This window comes from Cucurbita pepo, chromosome 15 (genome assembly GCF_057944985.1).
Source record: "Cucurbita pepo subsp. pepo isolate OVF chromosome 15, ASM5794498v1, whole genome shotgun sequence".
Classification (NCBI taxonomy): domain Eukaryota; kingdom Viridiplantae; phylum Streptophyta; class Magnoliopsida; order Cucurbitales; family Cucurbitaceae; genus Cucurbita; species Cucurbita pepo.
Window position 1 is genome coordinate 8,333,789 of NC_141812.1, and position 21,555 is coordinate 8,355,343.

The 21,555-nt window shown below is 34.5% G+C and overlaps 1 protein-coding gene across 9 annotated transcripts in view; it reads left to right on the plus strand.

The window, feature by feature from the left end:
* Nucleotides 1–18,764, plus strand: part of MCM9 (minichromosome maintenance 9) — a 30,724-nt gene extending 11,960 nt beyond the window's left edge. For 2 of the 9 annotated variants that reach the window (XM_023699004.2, XM_087118004.1), the window contains exons 8-20: nucleotides 2,049–2,146; nucleotides 2,315–2,380; nucleotides 2,515–2,607; nucleotides 3,647–3,763; nucleotides 8,375–8,447; nucleotides 9,124–9,190; nucleotides 14,299–14,380; nucleotides 15,535–15,656; nucleotides 15,731–15,798; nucleotides 17,258–17,367; nucleotides 17,443–17,490; nucleotides 17,571–17,723; nucleotides 18,137–18,764. In XM_023699004.2, coding sequence (XP_023554772.1) covers nucleotides 2,049–2,146; nucleotides 2,315–2,380; nucleotides 2,515–2,607; nucleotides 3,647–3,763; nucleotides 8,375–8,447; nucleotides 9,124–9,190; nucleotides 14,299–14,380; nucleotides 15,535–15,656; nucleotides 15,731–15,798; nucleotides 17,258–17,367; nucleotides 17,443–17,490; nucleotides 17,571–17,723; nucleotides 18,137–18,207 — 1,168 coding nt within the window. In that variant the 3' untranslated portion in view covers nucleotides 18,208–18,764. Of the gene's footprint in view, nucleotides 1–2,048; nucleotides 2,147–2,314; nucleotides 2,381–2,514; nucleotides 2,608–3,646; nucleotides 3,764–8,374; nucleotides 8,448–9,123; nucleotides 9,191–14,298; nucleotides 14,381–14,617; nucleotides 14,675–15,534; nucleotides 15,657–15,730; nucleotides 15,799–17,257; nucleotides 17,368–17,442; nucleotides 17,491–17,570; nucleotides 17,724–18,136 lie in introns of those variants that run through there. The other 7 variants (XM_087118003.1, XM_087118005.1, XM_023699006.2 and 4 more) reach the window with 6 other exon arrangements.
* Nucleotides 18,765–21,555: the final 2,791 nt, after the last annotated feature.

Here is a 21,555-nt window from a genome sequence, read left to right on the forward strand (position 1 = left end):
ACTGTTAGACTCCTTTCCTGTTAGAGGTGAAACTAAATTCAAGTACAAATATCACTTAAGCCAGTTATCTTCTCTAACATTATAGCACACCAACGAAGATGAGATGAAAATTAATGAATAGTTTTAGGTACAGATAAAGATTCTAGAGATGCAACGAAATTAAGTATGAGATGACAAATGGTTACATGAAACAAAAGAGGAAATAGAACTAGTGCACTATTGTTTACCTTTGCGAGTGTGATAGGAAGATCATTGCTTGTTCTTGAATCCAATGATGAAGTCTCTGATACATGGTATGTAACTAAAGAAGGTTGCTGTCGAGAATAAAAACCTTATTAATAGGTGGGTGAGTAGAAATTGGAAAGGATGAAGATGGATTGTTAAGGGGCTCACTAGTGGAGACAATTGTGTATACAGGAAAATCATCATCTTTCTCTCTATACTCTCGAAGGTGATGTAGTAGAATTATGGTAAATTGGAGCACCTGTCTAGGCCAATGTTGGCTGTCGCCAGTGGAAGATTGAGAAACTCTTGCTGACGTTGATCGCAAGAGGAAGTTTCATGAGTTGTGCTCATTGTTCAATAATCCACACTAATTTACAAGAAGGTACCTTTTAGAGTATTCTCTTTTCAAGAAAAGGTAAGGGATTGGACAAGACTAACAATATGATCTACATCAACCTTGAATCATTGGAGGAAATAAAAAAGGGGGTAAAAGACGATTGAAATAGGTTCGTTGAGGGAATTGATGTGGAATTTGGATCAATTTTCAATAAAACGACAAGAATTAGACAAAAGAAGAACTGATGGATCATGAGAGAAAGATTCAAGATGGTTATAGGTATTTGTGGTCCACAAATGTAGAGGCTTCCAGATTTGCTTCCTCTACTAATAGTCCTCTTCGTCATAAGATCTTAAAAGATATAGGAGGTTTCTAGGAAACGTTAATTATCTCACAACTTGACAAACATAGTTTATTTAGTGAGTATTGCTAGCTAGTATATGTCTTCTCCTACAAATGACCATTTCATTGCATTGAAACCGATTCTGAGCTATTTGAAGGTTGCTTCTAAGCGTAGTTTGTCATATAAGAATTGTGGTCATGCTAACATTGAATGTTTCTCAAGATGCTGATCGGGTAGGGTCTAAGGAGATTGAAGATATTGTGTATTTGTTGGTGGTAATTTGGTTTCTTTGAAGAGTAAGGAACAAAATGTAGCGTCACGTTCCAGTATTGAATCAAAATATAGAGCAATGTGTGGATTAGTGTAGACTAGATATCTCAACTTCTTATTTAATTGAGATTTGATATCACAGCATTAACCAAACTGTTGTGACAATCAAGTAAGCTCTCCATGGAAACTATGCACATTAAAGTCTACTATTGTTTTGTATATGAGAACATACAAAACCGTTTGATCCTAAGTTATTTTGTGGACACGAGTTGCTGATGTTTAGACGCGTATGTTAAGGTATGATATGGTTATCTCGTTTTCTATATGAGAACATACAACAAGGTCGGGTATCCAGGACATTGGAAGACTGGAGAACAATTAGGAGTTATCTTCATGAAAGTATTAAATGGAGCATGTATAAGTTCTCTCTCTGACAAGCTGAACATGATTAACATATATGCTCCAACTTGGGGGAACTATTATAGTGCTTATATTAGTATCATTTTATTCTTGTAAATATCCTAACATATTACCCTTTATTGTCTTTTTACTTTCTTTTATTTAAGTTCCCCTTTTACACTTGTCTATATATATTTATTTAGTGAATGAAATAAATTATTATTATTCTCTTAAAATTGTTTTGGCGGGTAAGCTATAGAACTCCCTAAAATTCTCTGTGAGAAGTCTCCCACATTTTCACCTGGTTACTTTTGCATTCTTCAATCCACGTCCGATAATTCATTTTCTCTAATGAAATTCCAAAAAACATAAACCTTGTGTCCTCTTACTCATTCTCGAGTGACATTCCCGAAAGCATTCAACCTTGTCTTGTACAGTCTAATAATTCCTTTTCATGTCTCTTTTTATTTGTAGAAGAACCAATGAACTGAAGGCAGAGGTTGACATCCCTGATGACATAATTATGAACTTTAGGCAGTTCTGGTCAGATTTCAAAGACACTCCTTTAAAAGGTGCAACTAACTTCCATCGATCCTAATGTGCATTCTGATGTATTACTTGCATTTTATATGAGTTCATGTTGCCTGTACTCGAAGGATCAGTTATTACCTTTTATAATAAAGTGTTTAATACTTTTGTCTTATTGTGGTCCTGATGCTGACATGGTTAAAGTTGTCCAGGTAGAAATGCTATTCTAAGAGGTATTTGCCCTCAAGTGTTTGGACTTTTTACTGTAAAACTTGCAGGTATAGGTCATTTCTCTGCACCCACCCCCACCAGAAACAAAACAAGCACAGTTGTCTAATTTCGTAACCTTTTTTTTTTTTTTTTACTTACACTGAATCAATTTCAATTAAGTCCTCTTTTGTTAAACTTTTAGTGGCTTTAACACTCATTGGAGGTGTACAACATGTGGATGTATCTGGTACCAAAGTTCGAGGAGAATCTCATCTACTGTTGGTTGGCGATCCTGGTATCCTCATTCCCTTCTTAAATGTAGTCATAATACACTGATTTGGTGCGTAAATGTTTGAAGTTTATAAGCTATGTTCCAAGGACGCACACTTATTTTACAGCTAAGAGAGCCATTTGTTAACCATAGTCCTTCAATTTTTGTACATGACATTTTGCTAAATAAATTATATCATATTCTAAGCTTTTCATTGATTAATGAAAATAAATAAAAAAGTTAAAAGGATAAAAACTCCCTAAAGAATTTTTGTATGTTAGTCAACTAATGAGAACCATATTTCAATCCTTATGTACTCGAGTGTGTTTTGAAATCTTAGAGACTAAATAGAAGCCAAACTCAAAACTTAAGGATCATTAATCAAAAATGTATTTTGCACTCTCTTTTTTAGGCTTAGGTTAATTGCTTAGTGACTGTTTTAGGGAACTATGATAGAAATTCTTGTATAAATCTGTCTTACTGAATGAAAGGTAAACAAATTTGATCATACATAACTTCAGTACGTTTTGCACATTCCCTGCCATGGAAAGTTAACGATTATGTTATTATGAAAATTTGGGGAAACTTAGTCGCCTTATAAGAATTTAATGGAACTCGGGAAAAATTTGAATATTTCGTTTTCTCCAATTTTAAAGCAAAACCACCAAAACCCGTAGTCAAAATGATTGAGAAGAACTTAATATGAAAATTTTAAGATCCATAGGAAAGTATTAGCACTTCATTGTCTAAAATTGTAAGGTTGTTTATAGCTTGCTTTGGTGCAAATCAAATTGATCAGTTTTAAATCTAAGATTCATGGAGTGTTATTATATATGAATCAGTGAATGTGGCATAGATGGAGGGATAAGTTTTAGGATTTTGATATCTACTTGCCCCTTTGGATATTTAAAGAAACAGTCTGAAATAGCAGTCTTATTAACAATTATAATTAACATTTCTTTGAAACGACAGTTTTAATTTTTCATTAAAACAACGTTTAAACTTGAAAGGTGCATTCTGCAATATTAGATATGTATTGATATATGTGGAGTTCATCTGTCAGGTACTGGAAAGTCACAGTTCCTGAAATTTGCTGCCAAACTGAGCAACCGGGCTGTTATTACCACTGGATTAGGAAGCACTAGCGCTGGACTGACTGTTGCTGCTGTCAAGGATGGAGGTACCTTTCAAAACTTCTTCCTTTTTATTCATATTGAGTGATTTTCAAAATCAAGTTTATTTTTATCGGTCACTTTTCTTGGAAAAGTGAAGCATTAAAAAGAATAAGATCACAGTAAGGAGAAATATAAAAAAAATTATAAATTAAATCAAAAGCTCCTATTACTTCTTTTTCTTAATTTGAAACCTCAGTTATCATCCTTTTGTTTTCCTGCCCAACTTGGTCGATTGTAGTACCCTTTTCCTTTTCTTCCCTGGGCCAAGGGATCACTCAGTTGATAAAAAACACTAGGAGCTAAGATGAAGCATCCTTTATCTGAAGTATGATTATCGTCCAGAAGGTGAAGTGTTTCAAACTCTTATCTATTGCTCCTTTCCAAATGAGCAATGCTTATGCTGCTCCCTTTTGCCATGGTTTTCTGGTGCTAAATAAAAAACCTGGAGCAGTAAGTGATCAAAACCGAATAATACAAACACACACACCCTTCCTATCTGGTGCTAAATAAAAAACCTTGATGAACATGATGTGATCTAATGACACCAAGTATAGCCATCATGTTTTAGCGAATTTGCAAACTTTTCTAACCAAGCCCGAGGTGACTGTTTTAGACTATAGAGAGATTTCTTGAGATTATATGTTTATCCTCTAGTATATCTTTCTTCAATTTGTGAAGGTATGTTCGTGTATACTTCTTCCACTAGATCACCATTTAGAAATGTATTCAATACATCAAGTTGAAATAATGACCAATCTAGATTCGTCGCAATAGAGAGAAGTACCCTGATAATATTTAACTTGGCGGCTGGAGCAAAGGTTTTTTTATAGTCGATCCCATAGGCGTGGGTGAATCCTTTAGCCACTAGGCGTGCTTTGAACCGGTCAATACTGCCATCTGGTTTGTGTTTCGTCTTGTCCAAATTACCCATTTACATCCGACTGAGCACTTGACTGGGGAAAACCTGTAAGGATTCATGCCCCATTCTTCTCCAAAGCCTCCAGCTCCTCTAGCGAGGTTGCTCTCCATTTAGATCTTTGGAAAGCTTCTTGAACTGTGTTGGGAGTTTGTATTCAATCTAGTGAAGTCACAAATGCTTCAAAACTTGTTGCAACTTAGTGTAAGACAAGTGATACCATATGGGATGTTGAGTACATGAGCAAACACTTTTCCCTACAACAATGGGTCTATCGATACCATCTTTTGTCATATTGTGTTACTATTTTAGGGGTATTGGGATTTTGGTTCAAATCTTGTGTTAAGGAACTCTTAGGATTTGATCTAACAACTTTATTGAAGAACTAGACCTTAAGATCTAAATTATCCAAGAATCCCAAAAACGATAAGAATCAACCTAATGGAAAGTTTTGGAACATATTACCTTGATGATCAAGATCAAGAGTAAAGAAGTCTTGTTTCTAAACTTGTGATTCAAATCACTCCACAAGAGGTTTGATCAATATCACTTGAATGACTCTAGCATGCAAGTTTTAAACACAAGAATTTGCAAAGTAAAAAAAACTTAGCTGTCAACGAATCTAAAATATATTCTTTTCAATTCTTAAATGTGATGTCTACCATGAAAGAAAAGAAGGTTTTACATAGCCTTTGACAACCTTAACCTATGTGAGTTAAATACACACATAACCTCCATATTAGAATGGCTAGTTAATAAGAAATAAACCCATAACCTCCATGTTAAAGTGATTAGTTAATGATGGAATATGGTAACCTACGTGGGTTACAATATAACCTTTAACTCCCATATTAAAACTAGCTTAAATGATGAACAAATATTGAGATTACAATTAAAATAATGCAACAAAAGGAATGTGCAATCTAGTAACCATCACTAAGGTCCATAAATTCAACTATGAGGTCATTGAATGCAAATTAAAATGCATTTAATGCATTTCTATCTTGAAGCTCAACTTTGTCCAACATGTAGGGAAGGACTCCAACACCTTCTAGAATTTACTTTGACGAGCTCACCATAGCTTGATTGTAAGTGACTAAAGCTTATTATAACTTCTTGGCTCTTGTCCTTGTAATTGGACCTCGAGGTATGAAAATTTCTTGGTCTTGGTTCATATCATCTTGGCTTTGCTGAACTTGTGTAGGTTGTATTTCGTTTGTCTCTAGTTGTTTTACTCTTTGTGAATGAACTCGTAGTTCAGACTCAGAGATAGATATAAGAGTTACTCTTTGGGAATGTAGGCCCAATTTTGTGTTTCAAGGTCATAATGTGCCCTATGAATTGCAGAGGTGGGAAAATACAATTGACTTTCAAAAAAGGTGACATTCATGGTATGAAAGAATTGGTGAATTGGAGGATGATAACATTTATATCCTTTCTTGTTCGGTGAGTATTGGAGAAAGATGCATTTCATGGAACGGGCATCAAGTTAACTACAGTGATTTGGACATATGAACAAATACAATACATCCAAATAATTTTAGTCGGGGTGTGAGACACGAGATGGGATATAGTGTCAGTAAACTTTGTAGGGGTGTGTGGAATTTGAGAATGTGGGAGGGTAGTCGATTAATGAGATAGGTGGCAGTTAGAACAGCTTCACCCCAAAAAGTTTTTGGAATGAGTGATGTGAGCATTAGGATCAGTTTTAAGTACTATGATATTGACTTGAAACTGATGATGGATAATTTTATGGAAGACTATTGAAAAGTTGGCTAGTTCTAGATTTATCTTTCTTAAGGAATGTCTAACTCGAACAAGCGTGATCAACGAGAAGAAGAAACCAACATGCCCCACTGATATTTTTTACCCTTGAAGGTCTCCAAATGTAGCCGTGGATAAGATAGAAAGGTTGAAATGGAGATTAAGTATGAGGTGAAAAAAGAGCACGTGTTTGGAGAGCTGACAAATTTCATACCTAATAATTTGACTCTTTTTATTAAGAAATAAAGAAAAAAACAAACGCTCAAGATTGACGAAGTTGGGATGACCAAGACAATAGTGCAACATCATGACAAGATTATCTTTATTTGAATGATTTAAAGACACATAAATATAGGTGGACTCACAATTAGATCAAACTACAAGTTTATTGCATTCCTTTGTTAGTGGAGTACCTGTTGCTTTGAGAAGATACAATCCTGCAACATAATTCAACTTTGCCCATCATATTCCGTGATACCAAGTCCTAACAAATTCATAATTCAAGTTCTTATTCAACTTAGTCGCAGATAGTAGATTATACTTCAATTTTGGCACAAACAAACCTAGTTCAAGATATAAGGAGCTTGATATTTGAATACTACTTCCTATCCCAGTTACTTTAGCAGGTGTACCATCAGCAATTAACCGTACGAAGTGAGAAGGAAGAGAATATCTGATGCTCCAGAATCCATTATGCATTCTAATGGAAAAGTTCGAGTATGGATAGCAATGAGATTTTGGTTTTCTTGTTGCATATTTCCAGAACCACTTACCGTTGGTGGATATGTTTTGTTCAATAGGTTCTAGCATGCCCAACAAATCATTGGTAAGCAGTTGCTGGTTAGAAGTGTCATACACAGTAGCCTAGTTTCTCGATCTAATTTGGCAGCATTTGGCTTCCAATTTTCTGGTTTTCCATGTATTTTCCAACAAGTGTCTTTAACGTGTCCTAGTTTATGACAATGATCACACCATGGTCATCCTTTGCGCTATCGGCTATCACCAAATGACTGGGAGATTCCCTGAACAGCAGAGTAACTGGATCATTTGGGTCCCAATATTACTTGCTTTCGACCTTCTTCCCAACGGAGTTTAGCAAATCTTCTCAAAGACTAGGTAATGGATTAGTACCAAGAGTTTGACTACGAGTTTATCTAGAACTTAGACCTGTAAGGAACTTGAAAATTATTTTTGTCTCCACAATTTCTCGAAAGAGAGTAGAATCATGAGTATATTCCATTTATGAGTTTCAAATAAGCTCAATTGTTCCCCATATCGAGATAAAGTGATGTAGTAAGTTGTAACAAATAAAACACCTTGTTTGAGATCTTGGAGAGTAGTCTTGATCTGGAAGAGTTTAACCTGATTGGAGAAAGTGTTTCGAGCAAATCCCAAATCTCTTTTGTAGTTGAAAATAGGAGAAAGTTCTCACCACTATCAGTAGTCATGGAGTTGATTAACCATCTCATAACGTGATGTTCTTCGGCCCTCCATGTGCAGAATTTTGGATCCTCAAGTTTGGGTGAAGTTGTAATATAGTTTTCTTGTCCACGATCGTACATGAACGCCATCACAGATTGTGACCATTGAAGATCGGCCCTCCATGTGCGGAATTTTGGATCCTCAAGTTTGGGTGAAGTTGATTTACCTGTAATATAGTTTTCTTGTCCATGATCGTACATGAACGTCATCACAGATTGTGACCATTGAAGATAGTTGTGGCCTTTGAGGTTGTAACATGTTATCCGAGTATCGTTGCTTTTTGTGAATGTCAAAATGGTAATTTGTGATTTTGATCTTGATTTTCTACAGATACGGTGTTTCAGTCTTTTAAGTTTGTTTAGATGGACGTTTTTGTTTTCATTCTATCGCTGACGTTTTTCATCTTAACCACCTTCCTCCAAAGAATAAATTTTTATATTCATGGAACTGATAGGGGAATGGATGCTGGAAGCTGGGGCACTTGTACTGGCTGATGGAGGACTTTGTTGTATAGATGAAGTGGACAGGTGCATTCTTTAAATGAATGTTTGCTATTATCACTTGCATGTTGGAGTCCACGGATGAAACTGATTCTATTGAATAAATATGAAGGCCTAAACCTCTGTATTTCATTCAACTTCACAGGCTTCTACATATTAGCCAATGAGCCCTAGACAAAAGAAGGAATAGAAGGAAAAAATGAGGGACGGAGGTTTACAAAGAAAGAGAAGAAATTTTGATTGTCTTTTCTAGGCGAGATTTTACTTATAATACAAGTGGCTATATCTATGGTGAACCAAAATTTGCAATTGAAATTGATAGAAAAATTATTAGAACAGGAGAGAAGACTTGCAATACTCAACTCAAGCACTTGGAGAGGCCTGGGCTCTGCTAAGAAAACTAATCTCCAAATTCTGCCTATCCCATTCCCAAAATGCCGAACCATTTATTTTCCATATTTATAACCACCTTTCCACATATCAATGACATATGTGCCCCTCTAATATTCTAATAGCATCCTTAATATTCACCACTAATATTCCTAACCTATGCACTATGCTTAAATTTTATGGAAATCATTTTATATTCTCTTTTTAGTTCGGAAAAAAAAAAGTAGATTTGAAAACCTTAAGCCCTTGATTAAGATGCTTCTTAATCATCTTGTTATTTGAAACTTAAGATATAAATTTTTCTTTTTACCAGCATGAGAGAACATGACAGAGCCACGATCCATGAAGCAATGGAGCAACAGACTATAAGCGTCGCAAAGGTATTATTTATCTCAAATATAAATAGTCAGTTAATATTTTGAGAGCATTGTATGTTAGACTCGTAATTAGTGATGCCTTAGATGCTATGCTTGAACTAGAGATGAAAATGATGTGTTATGCAATGTAGAAAGGGGTGAACACATTGTATTGTCTATGAATTGGTAAATTATCTGCAAACTTGAGAAGCAAACGTATATAGGATAAGAAGGTGAGAGAGAAGAAAGCAGAAAACGGGGGAAGGTTGAAAAGGAGGGAACTTCAAATAAAACAAAAAATATATACTAAACCTAGCCTGGCTTAAAAAGAGAAACGACGACGTAGTTTAGTTTCAGTCAATTTGTGAAACCTAGTCTTAGTATCACTCAATTAAACCTAGTTTCTTCAATTTATACCAAATTAGTTTTACTCAATCTCATTCATTTGGAATGTAATACAAGGTCAATAAACCAGCTAAGGAAAAAAAAAAACAGTAACATAGTAGTTACGTGAATGTAAAAACTCGATACTTAAAAATTGACAGCTAATGATCACATCCAAAAAATTATATATTATCGAAGATTTTATTGTTTGAATTTAAAAGCTAATGACCAAATTAGAGAAATCTTACAAATGCATACTCAAGAACGCAAGCATGAACTCAGTTATTCTGGGTGGAAAGTGTGAATATTTACTATAGAAGCCGAAACTTGCCCAAGGAAATCTATGTTTTACCCCCAAAATAAATATTTAACTGATATTCATGAAAAATCTAACGCGGCAATTCGTAACTTGCATTCAGGTCAAAATATGGTGATGTCATCAACGATTTATTCTTTTATGTGTGTGTCAACTTTTACCCTGGTAACTATCGACTGATTAAAAATGAAAATCGCAGCAAGAAATTGTGCACAATGCTTACGTGCAAAAATAACTTTCACCATCCACTCTTACTTTTCTTGATGGGGTACAAGTATAACAAGTTGCATCAGTATCTAGGCTCCCTTTCTTTTTCATGAATCGTTCCATTGTTTTCTGCTTTTGTTTCATTTTAAAGCTTGGTTTACACTTGCGTTTGTTTCTTTTTTCTTTGGATGCTCTGGTTTTCAAAGAAAACTGATAAATCTCTAGTAAATAGGAGTTACATGAGAATGCAACTTAGTTTAGATGGAATTAGTCAAGTTGTTAAGTCATTCATCCTTATTAGGAGGAATAGTTTATTTCAGTAGAGTTTTTGTAGGAGCTATTTATAAGATTTATTTTTGTTTAAATAGGAGCCCTCCACTTGGTAAAACACAAGCCATAGTAAACAGTTCATTATTTCAGTTGTCCCTGTATTATCTTCGTTGAGTAATAATAATTTCATATTTATTCACACCTTTGAGCGTGAGATATTGTGACAGTTGGTATCAGAGCCAGGTTGATACGTTTGATATTATTACTCAACAAGATGAATGGTGGAAGTGCTTCTATGGGTATAGCTATGGAAAAGTTGGTTGGCAATAACTATAGTTATTGGACGTTATGCATGGAAGCTTATCTACATGGGCAAGATTTGTGGGATTTAATTGAAGGTGATGACACAAAAATTCCAGCCGATACTCCACAGAATGCAAAATTACGTCAACAATGGAAGATTAAATGCGGAAAAGCCTTATTTATCTTGCGAACTTTGATTAGTAAGGAGTATATTGATCATGTTTGTGATTTAAAGTCACCAAAGCAAGTATGGGATACACTTCAAAACTCTCCACAATGGTATGATATTGTCCACTTTGAGCATAAGCTCTCATGGCTTTGCTTTGGGCTTCCCAAAAGGCCTCATTCCAATGGAGATAGTATTCCTCACTTATAAACCCATGATCATTCCCTAAATTAGCCAATGTGGGACTCACTCCCAATAATCCTCAACAATCCTCCCCTCGAACAAAGTACACTATAAGCCTCCCTTGAAGCTTATGGTGCTCTCGAATAGCCTCCCCTTAATCGAGACTCGACTCCTTTCTCTGGAGCCCTCGAACAAAGTACACCCTTTGTTCGACACTTTAGTCACTTTTGACTACACCTTCGAGGCCCACAATTTTTTGTTCGACATTTGAGGATTCTATTGACATGGCTAAGTTTAGGGCATGACTCTGATACCATGTTAGGAATCACGACTCTGTCACAATATCTCACGCTCAAAGGTGTGAATAAATATGAAATTATTATTACTCAAAGAAGATAATACAGGGACAACTGAAATAATGAACTGTTTACTGTGGCTTGTGTTTTACTAAGTGGAGCAAAAATAAATCCTATAAATAGCTCCTACAAAAACTCTACTGAAATAAACTATTCCTCCTAATAAGGATGAATGGCTTAACAACTTGACTAATTCCATCTAAAATAAGTTGCACTAATTTTGACAGCCTCCCTTAGTGCAAGCTTATTTCTTAATAACTCCGAGAGCGAAAAACTTCAAACTTCACTTTGTTTCCCTGTTAACAGCTTGCCTTCTTGTTTGTTCTTTAGCAGCTTCTCTTTTTCTCTTTCCTTTTGCCTACGTTTTTTCTTCTTCCTAGCGACGGTCGTTTCTGTGCTCTCTTCTTCAGCTTTCTTTTCAACTGATGCATCAGGAGGAGTTACAAGGTTAGGTGGGTTCTCAACTTTGGCCTATTGTGAAGAAAGAGGAGGGTCTGCTGGTTTTGATATAGTAGGCCACTCTCCTAGCTCGGCAAGAATCTTATCCAAATCATCTTCTTCTTGAGCAGTCTTCCATTCTTTTTCTTTTTATTTTTTGAAGTTTCTGCCACCCTTTTACCTTTATCTCTAAAATTTTGAGTCAATGCCTTGGTAGTTTTTGTTGTCTCTCCATCTGGCATTTCTTTTTCTACCTCTTTATCTGATACATCAAAATTCCTGGTCTTCACTTCTTGATCGAGGCCCTTGCTTTCCTTGCACTCGTCATCCAACTGAACTGAAGGTTCTAACGAGTTCTTGTCATCCATCCCATTACCTTGTTCTCTTTCACCAACCAAACTGTCTTCCAATTTGTCACCTTCGTCAGCCACAACATCACGTTCATCCTTAGTACAATTCCCCAAATCAATCGATACATCCCGACTTTCTGATAAACCAGCATCATCACTGCAAGCTTCTCTCTCTTTAGCCATATCCATGCTCTTATCCAACAACTCAGCCTCTACCACAACACTGCCTTTTTGAACTTGGTCTAGATTCTCACTTTCAGCAGCGCCCCCAGAAGCTTCCCGGTTAGCCTGCAAGTCTAACAAATTGGTAGTTTGATCCAAATCTTCGGAAATGAGGAAAACTTCAGCCTCAAAGGTGTCAAGATCGTCAAAGGTTAGTTCGAAATCTTCATTTTCGTCGAATCCCAAATCCAAGGCCGTGAAATAATCAGCAGGGTCACCAGGGGCAGCAGAATTGGCATCGGAGAAAAAAAAGAGTGCAGAGGCGAAATTTGGAGAGAATCAAATTCAGAAGCGTAAGTAGTGGAATTAGAATTTTGATCACCTGTAGAGACATCATCTTGATATACGGCTGAAGTCACGTTTGTTGGCTGATCAAGAACCTCAGTGGTTAAGCAGTATTCCCAAATTGGATCTGAAGAATTTTTACTTTCATGTACAACATTTGCTTCTAATTTCTGGATTTTGACTCGGCAATTTGGCTTAATATGGCCTGGCTTTCCGCAACGATCACACACCACTTTCACCTAACAATCTCGTTTAAAATGGCCTGGTTTTTCACACCTGTAACAAGCTTTAAATGGCTTCTTTGATGACTCCTCACTTCTGAATTGATTCCCATTGCTAGATGAAGGCTTCGAATGAAAATTCTGTCTCCTTTGATCTTTGACATACAACACATCTTTTGACTTTCGGGAAAACTGGTTGCTGCTAGTCATTTGTTTAATCAAGGCTTCCTGATTGGAAAGAAGATTCTCCAGTTCAATTACTGTAGGCTGATTTCCCCACCCTTGTATTGAGGAAACAAAGGGCACAAACTCTTTCCGTAATCCACGAATAAGATAACGCTGTAATCGAGCCTCACTCACTGGTTCCTTAGCATCTAATTCTGAAATTTCAGAACACAGATTTTTCACTTTAAAAAAATATTCTTCAACAGAAAAATTACCTTGAGTTACCATAGCTAGTTCATTCTCTAGAAATTGCAGTCGAGCGGTATTTTTCTGAGTGAACAACTTTTGAAGTGTATCTCATACTTGCTTTGGTGACTTTAAATCACGAACATGATCAATATACTCCTTGCTAATCAAAGTTCGCAAGGTAAATAAGGCTTTTCCGCATTTGATCTTCCATTGTTGACGTAATTTTGCATTCTATGGAGTATCTGCTGGAATTTCTGTGTCATTACCTTCAATTAAATCCCACAAATCTTGCTCTTGTAGATAAGCTTCCATGCATAACTTCCAATAAATTATTGCCAACCAGCTTTTCCATAGCTATACCCATAGAAGCATTTTCACCATTCATCTCGTTGAGTAATAATATCAAACGTATCAACTTGGCTCTGATACCAACTGTCACAATATCTCACGCTCAAAAGTGTGAATAAATATGAAATTATTATTACTCAAAGAAGATAATACAGAGACAACTGAAATAATGAACGGTTTACTGTGGCTTGTGTTTTACTAAGTGGAGGGCTCCTATTTAAACAAAAATAAATCTTATAAATAGCTCCTACAAAAACTCTACTAAAATAAACTAAGGATGAATGGCTTAACAACTTGATTAATTCCATCTAAAATAAGTTGCAATAATTTTGGCACCATTAAGTTGAAGGTTAGCCACAGAATTTGATATTTTCTGTTTACGTTGTTTCAATAAAACTGATAAAGAAAAGTAAGCAGAACAGTTGAACGTTTAAGTAGGACCAAAAAGTATGATGCATTACGTCTGCATATAAACATATGACAACTCTGTGGTGTTTGTAAGCTGCTGTCATGCCATGCCGCTTTCAAGTTAGAAGGCCGGCCCAGTAGTTATCTTCCTGCATATTTATTTCTGCTTAGTTACTCTACTCAAGATGTATGTATTAATGCATGAAGACTCTTTTACATATTTTCTTTCTCCTACGTTCTTATCCCTTTTTCTTTGTTTAGGCTGGTCTTGTAACAACTCTCAGTACTAGAACGATAGTATTTGGCGCAACAAATCCTAAAGGACATTATGACCCTGAACAACGTATCATTTTCATATTATTTATGTGGCTTAGTCTAACAATCTTAAAGTGTGGTTCCTGTATAGCACAAACTTGCTGGGCTTACTTATTTGGTTGTTGCTGGGATGGGAATGATAGCCACATTGGAGAGGCTATAATTGCTATTCTCATTTTTGTTTTCATCTTTTTTATAAAATTGTTTATATTTCCTGCATTTTTCTCTTCCTTTCGTTGTTCTCTTTATTTTTTTTCTAATGCAGCCTCACAAGGAAAGCTCACCCTCCTGCTGCTTGAACATGTATTTGAATCCCTTACAAGTAAAAGCCCTTGATATTTATGTTTGCACGAGTCTAATTTATGTTTCCGAAATTTTGCTTCAAGTTTCTTCAAAACTTCAAAAATTAGGCAAAGAAATGGTTTGCTTCTATTTGAGCCACTGTACTTTTCAATATATATATATATGTGTGTATGTATGGGAATAAGAAGTTATTTCAATGAAGAAAATCAATGTGATCATGTTTGATGAATTGATGAATTATTGAATTTTTACTTTGATGACAGCACCTCGAGAGGTACTCTTTCAAAAAAAAAATTACATTGTCAGATGAATTATTCAAAGAAGTAAACGATACTACAGTACTTTTCAAATACAAAATTAGAACTCTGAAAATGTTAAGGTGAAAATACTTGAAATCATTTCATTTCCTATTGGAATTTGGATTGAGAAATAGTTCATATGACTAGTGAATCACTACTCAACCCAGAAGTTTAAGTTTAAGTTGATGAGTTACTATAAATTTAATTATATTTGTACTTTAATACTTCTTACTTGGGGTTTGAAAATTTGTAGAAAGTCCAACAGGTGGAAATCAATATAAATCGGGGAGAAAATGACATTACAAGGATATGAACACAGAATTTCCTGCTCTAATACCATGTTAAATCACCACTCAACCATAACGATTAAGCTGATGGATTAGAGACTTATAGTAAATTTGAAAAAGAAATCCCACACTCTCTATTTCTGTTTGTACTAACGATATCTGTAGCTCTTACTTCAATATTATTTATTTTCACTTCCTACACCCTCTCTTTTGAATTGTGCATTCATACTTGTGTGCTTGCATAGCTGTATCTACGTTAGATAGAAGTACTTGGTCTTCCTTGACATGATTAGCTCTCTCTGTCAATACAACACTCTCCGGACCCTTATTGAGCAGATTTGATATCGTCCTTGTGCTTTTAGATACCAAAAATCCCGAATGGGATGCAGTTGTTTCATCACATATTCTCTCCGAGGTAATCTGCTCTCTATGTTATCAACTCTTTTTTCTTTGTTGTTCTTCTAATTGTTTAATGATCTTTATATTTAGTGCCAACAAGAAAAGGGAAAGCGTGATAATGATCTTTCAAGTAACTGGCCTCTTACTATGCTTCGAAGGTACGATTTTCTTCACAATGATATTTGATTTCCCTTTTGAATTTCAATGGTAGGATAAATTATTGCTGTAATTTCATTCATTACTAAATTAGAGTCCGGACAGGGGAATTATTAACCAATATTGAAATGAAAATAGTCCAAGTTTTGATTTCATACCAGTCCTATTTCTAGTACCAAGTATTATTAGTAAGATGTGAACTGATTATCGATGAATGGATGAGTTTACATGTGTCTCATTTGTCTTCATCTGGTTCAACTCCTAATGCCTAGGTAGTCTCTAAGCCTTCAACATTCAACTGGAGTATCAGTCTTATTCTTGCAGGGGTCTCTATTTGGCCGACTGCTTCAACTTCTGTCCATTTTTGTAACAGCCCATGCCCACCGCTAGTAGATATTGTCTTTTTTGGGCTCTTCCTTCCAGGCCTCTCCTCAAGGTTTTAAAACATGTCTGCTAGGGAGAGGTTTTTCCACACCTTTATAAGAAATGCTTCGTTCCCCTCTCCAACCAATGTGGGATCTCACAATCCACCTTCCTGGGGGGCCCAACGTCCTTGCTGGCACACCATCCAGTGACTAGCTCTGATACCATTTGTAACTGTCCAAACCCACCGCTAGCTGATATTGTTCTCTTTGGGCTTTCCCTTCCGAGCTTCCTCTCAAGGTTTTAAAACGCATCTGCTAGGGAGAGGTTTTCACACCCATATAAGGAATGTTTCGTTCTCCTCTCCAACCAATGTGGGATTTCACAATTTTCACCATTGTTCTTGTGGCACACCTTTGCACCCGAATTGGCGGGCAAAGAAGGTAGGGTGTCATGGGAATAGACAGAAGTCAAGTACCACATTCGTCGTCGGTTGAACAAACTCGACCTTAACAAATTGATGGTCATCAAAGATTTGACCTTTTCGAACTCTGTCTGTAACTCACTATAGGCTCGAGAAACAAAGAGAAGATGTGTATGAACGAGATATACAGCAACAAGAAGAAGGAAAAGGATTGAATAGCGGAACTCCCGAACATTTGGCATACTGAACATGTTTAGTCTATGCAGAGTGGTGTCGTTTGGAAGCTGTCTATAGGATTAGGGTTTACTTTCAGACGCTTTCTGGAAAGCTATTTATAAACATGCAGTTTAGTATTACCTTTTTGAAGGCATTAATCTATCAGTTGTGTTTCTGATTGTATGATTAGTTACATCATAAAACAACAAACACAATGTAAAAATGGTTGTATCTAATTTCAACTCTTTTTAATTTCTTTCAGCACATTTTGTCAAACGGGAATTTGTCAGACTATTGATTTCTGTTTAGATCTATTAAACAATATTTAAAAACTTCAATCACGAAACCATTACACTAATTCAATGTTTGGATCTGAACAACCTGACGACCATCTTCAGTGATCTAACCTTTAAGGAGGAACTGCTTAAGCTAACATATCTATTTTAAACATTCTGCAGATACCTCCAATTTGTAAAAGGATACTTCAGACCGGTCCTGACCAAGGAGGCTGAACAAATTATTTCAAGCTACTATCAGCTTCAAAGAAGATCAGCAATGGATAATGCAGGTCTCACTTGAAAAGGATCTATTTTTACGAGATTGGTTTAATTATCCTTCTAATTCTAGATTCTTAATCATGCAGCCAGGACAACGGTCCGCATGCTTGAAAGTTTGATACGTTTAGCACAAGGTTTGTTCTTGTCTAATGTTTCACTGTTTCCTAGACAAATTCTCATCTCGTCTAATGCTTCCTCTCCATCGACATTGCAGCACATGCACGGCTCATGTTTAGAAATGAGGTTACTCGGCTCGATGCCATTACGGCTATTTTGTGCATCGAATCATCCATGACGACCTCAGCTTTAGTGGATAGTGTTGGGAATGCCTTGCACTCCAATTTTACCGAGAACCCAGATGAGGAATGTATCCTTCCTTCCTTCCTAAGTTTAAATTTATAATTGTTACTGTGTCATGCATCCTAACTCAAATATATAAAGCTAGAATAGGACTATTTCCTTGCAAAACTTGGGACGAAAAATGTTATAGGAGCTAAATTATGGAATATTATCTTCAGTTTGTGGTTAAACAGTGCACCTATCTTTTGGAATTATCCTATAGTTTTCAATGGACTAGTTCTTATATTGTCTTTCAAAACAGAACGTTGCTTAGGAATCATGTTAGGAGTGAGGCATTTCTTCTGTTAACTTCTTGCATTCTTCTTTGTTTAACATAAAAAGTGGTAAGATTAGGGGTATTGTTTTGCTTCATGCCATTTTGTGTACACTTTGCTTAAAGCTACCGTCTGTTGTTGAGTTCTTGACTCCATGCTTTACTAGATGCAAAGCAAGAAATTTTGATCCTTGAGAAGCTCAAGTCGATGGACGAATTTCCTGAAATTGGCAGCTGAAGGCCATCAGAAATATTACAGTTAAATACATCACATTACTGATATCTTGCTTTTCCCTTGGAGTGGGTAGGCGTTGGCCTTCATATATGGTCTTACGACTTTGCAGAGACCTGTGTTTTTGGTAAATAGTTGCTCGAGCCTGGTCACTGCGTCCCCCTTTGTGAGGAGGCACCCCTTCTCTCGAAGTTATAAGACTATTTTGTCGAGTTCTTTAGAGAGAGTTGTGTCATGCCCCTGAAAATTACATCTGTTTTTCTTAAAAACTTCGGCTACACAAAGAAGAAAGAGAAGAATAGTGCCATTACAATGCTCAAATGCAGCGGGAAGATGCCTAGATATCTAAAGTCCTCAGGAAAATTTGTAATTTAGATAGTCTTGTTTGTTTTCTAGAATTTTTGTATGACAATGCCTATGATGTATTATTCCAACCACTTTAAATTTATATAGCATTCTTGTGTCTTTAGTATTTTCTAATTAGGAAGAAAAACATATAACTTATAAACATATTAATATCCTAATCAGTTTATTGGCTGTGTAATAAATTTTATTGATTTTAAGTCTCGTTATTAGGTTACTGCGAAGAGATTATTTGGAGTTAACTAATTAAACTTGTAACAATGAATTGGTACGAGTAGGTAGTTGGTAGAACATAATGGTCACTCACACTGATACAACATATTAGACCGTGCTTTGTATTGGATTGAGCTGAATGATACAAGGTCATGTCGTAGGTATGATTAATGTCAGCATATTATTAATATAGACTATTTAGAGGATTTCCAACTATCGTTGGGCAATCATTTTCATGACTTCGAGTTTCAAAATGACTATGCCTTCGATCATAGATTCTTAACTATCAGTTGGGCAATCACTTTCATGACTTCGAGGTTCAAAGTGACTATGCCTTCGATCCTAGATTCATCTCTATCACATTTCCCTTGATTGCATTAGAAAGAAATTTCATTTAGAAATTAACTAGAGATTGTTACATTATTGACAAACAAACCTATAATAAATAAACTAGCTCATGATATAAATAAAGTTTCTATAGTTCTCCATGCTTATAATGACCTCTATCATCAAAATTCTTCCTAAAATTTAATTAATAATGTAATATTGATTAGTTGAGTCTCGATGTAATGACACGATATTATTGAGTTGACAATTTTGATAACTTGTTTTTTTTTTTTTTTTTTTTTTTTTTTTTTTTATTTGCCATGTTATTAAATATTTTATCATTGATTAAATGTTATGAACTTCAATTTTTGTCGATTAACCTCTAAACTTTAAAAAGTTTCTGTTTGGTTCCTAAATTTTCACGTGTTTATATCTAGTAGATTGTATATTTAATAAATTTTTAAGCTTTTGATTTTATATCAAGTAAATTATTTAATTTCAATTTTGTATTAACATTTTTTTAAAAAAATTTACGAACATATTGGACACGTATATTTATCAATATAATATTTAAAAAGACTAAATTCATAAAAATATCTTTAAACTTTGCCTTTATTTCAAAATTACTCATGAACTTTCAAAAACTTTAATATTATCTTTAAACTTTTAAAAAAATATAAAAATACATAGCACATAAGATTCCATAGAAATGGTTGAATAGTGTTTAAAAATATACGAGTTTTATTATTATTCTTAAACTTTTTTAATAAATTTAAAAATACCTTTACCGTTTTAGTACCACATTTTTTAAATACTCATGAGCTTTACAAAAATAACATTAACGCATTTGATGTAATTTATGGTTTTCGTCTATATATTGACGGTATATTTCTTTTTAACAATTTTTTTTTTATAAATCTAAAGAGTGTTAATACTGCTTTTAAAATTTTATAAATATTTTTTAAGTATAGTACTAACGGTAAATATATTTTTGAATTTTTTTAAAAAGTTGAATGATATTAAAATTCAATGGTATTTTTGAATACTATTAAAAGTTCGAGAGTATTTTTACTCATGATTTTCATCCAAAACTAACGTTAAGGATATTTTTGTGATTTTCTTGAAATTTTAAGGGTATTATTAAAACTTTTAAAAGTCTAAAGATATTTTTTTAAAGGGATATATTTATTAATTAACTTAGAAAATTTTAAAATGGCATTTTTTAAAAATTTAATGTTACATTTTTAAAATTTATGTGTATTTTTAAAACGTTACGGTACTAATAATTTTGTCAATGTACTAACAAAGAAACTTCAAAGGTGTTAGTGAAGCCTTTTAAAGCACAATAATATTTTTGAAATAGACTTAAAAAGTTAAAAAAGAGTATTTTTAAAATTATTTTGAAGGTTTTAAATGTAGTTTTAAAACAAAATATTAACCGTTTTATCTAGAATTTTTTTTAGTTTAGGAATATTATTTATTTATAAATTTTGAAAATTAAAATACAAGAATTTCATTGATATTTTGTAAACATCTAAACGCTTTAAAAATCATAAAAATTTAAAGATTAATTTTTTTCTTCTAAAATTATTTTTCATATATTTATAGATAGAAATAGCTCCAAAAATTTTAATTTGTTTTATAAAAATATTAATGTAACTTTTTTAAAGTTTAACGGAATATTTTAAAAATATAATATTAATATTTTAAATTCCGCCATTAAACTCAATAATATTTTTGAAACAAATTATTAACGGTTTTCATTTAAAACTAACTATAAAAATGTTGAAAAGATATTATTAAAATTTTTAAAATTTTTAAAATATATTTTGTTTGAGTGACGAGTATTTTTTATTAATTTCGTAAATTAAAATACAAAAACAATATTTAATATTTTTTAAATTATGGAAACTTTTAAAAGCACTTTTTTTTTCTTCTAAAATTACTTAATGGATAAACTCAAAATTTTAAATAAAAAGACAAATAAAAGAAACGCATTTCATTTTTTTTTTCAAAAATTCAAATTTTCATTTTTCTAAAAACAGAAATGAATCTGTGACAGATTGCATTATTGGCTTCATTTACCAAGACAGCCATTATCATCCAACGGCTACTCAACCATAGCCGTCGATCACTCGACCGTTACAACTCCCAACGCTAAAAACCCTCAAAAAAATCCCAATTCACTCAATCCCCACCGTCCATTCCTCCTCCTCGAGATCCCTTCCGCCCCAAATTCCGATCAAATCCAACGGCCTAATCTCTCCCACCCCCCCTTATAAATCCCCTCCCTCCCCATCTCCCTCTTCACCAAATCAACCAACTTCCTCTGTTTCACTCTGTTTTGCTCTGTTTTACTCTGTTTTGCTCTGTTTTGCTCTGTTTCCGATGGCCTCCAGAAGCTTCCTTGTTGTTCTTTTGCTCGTTGCCTTGGTAGCTTCTCCGGCAATG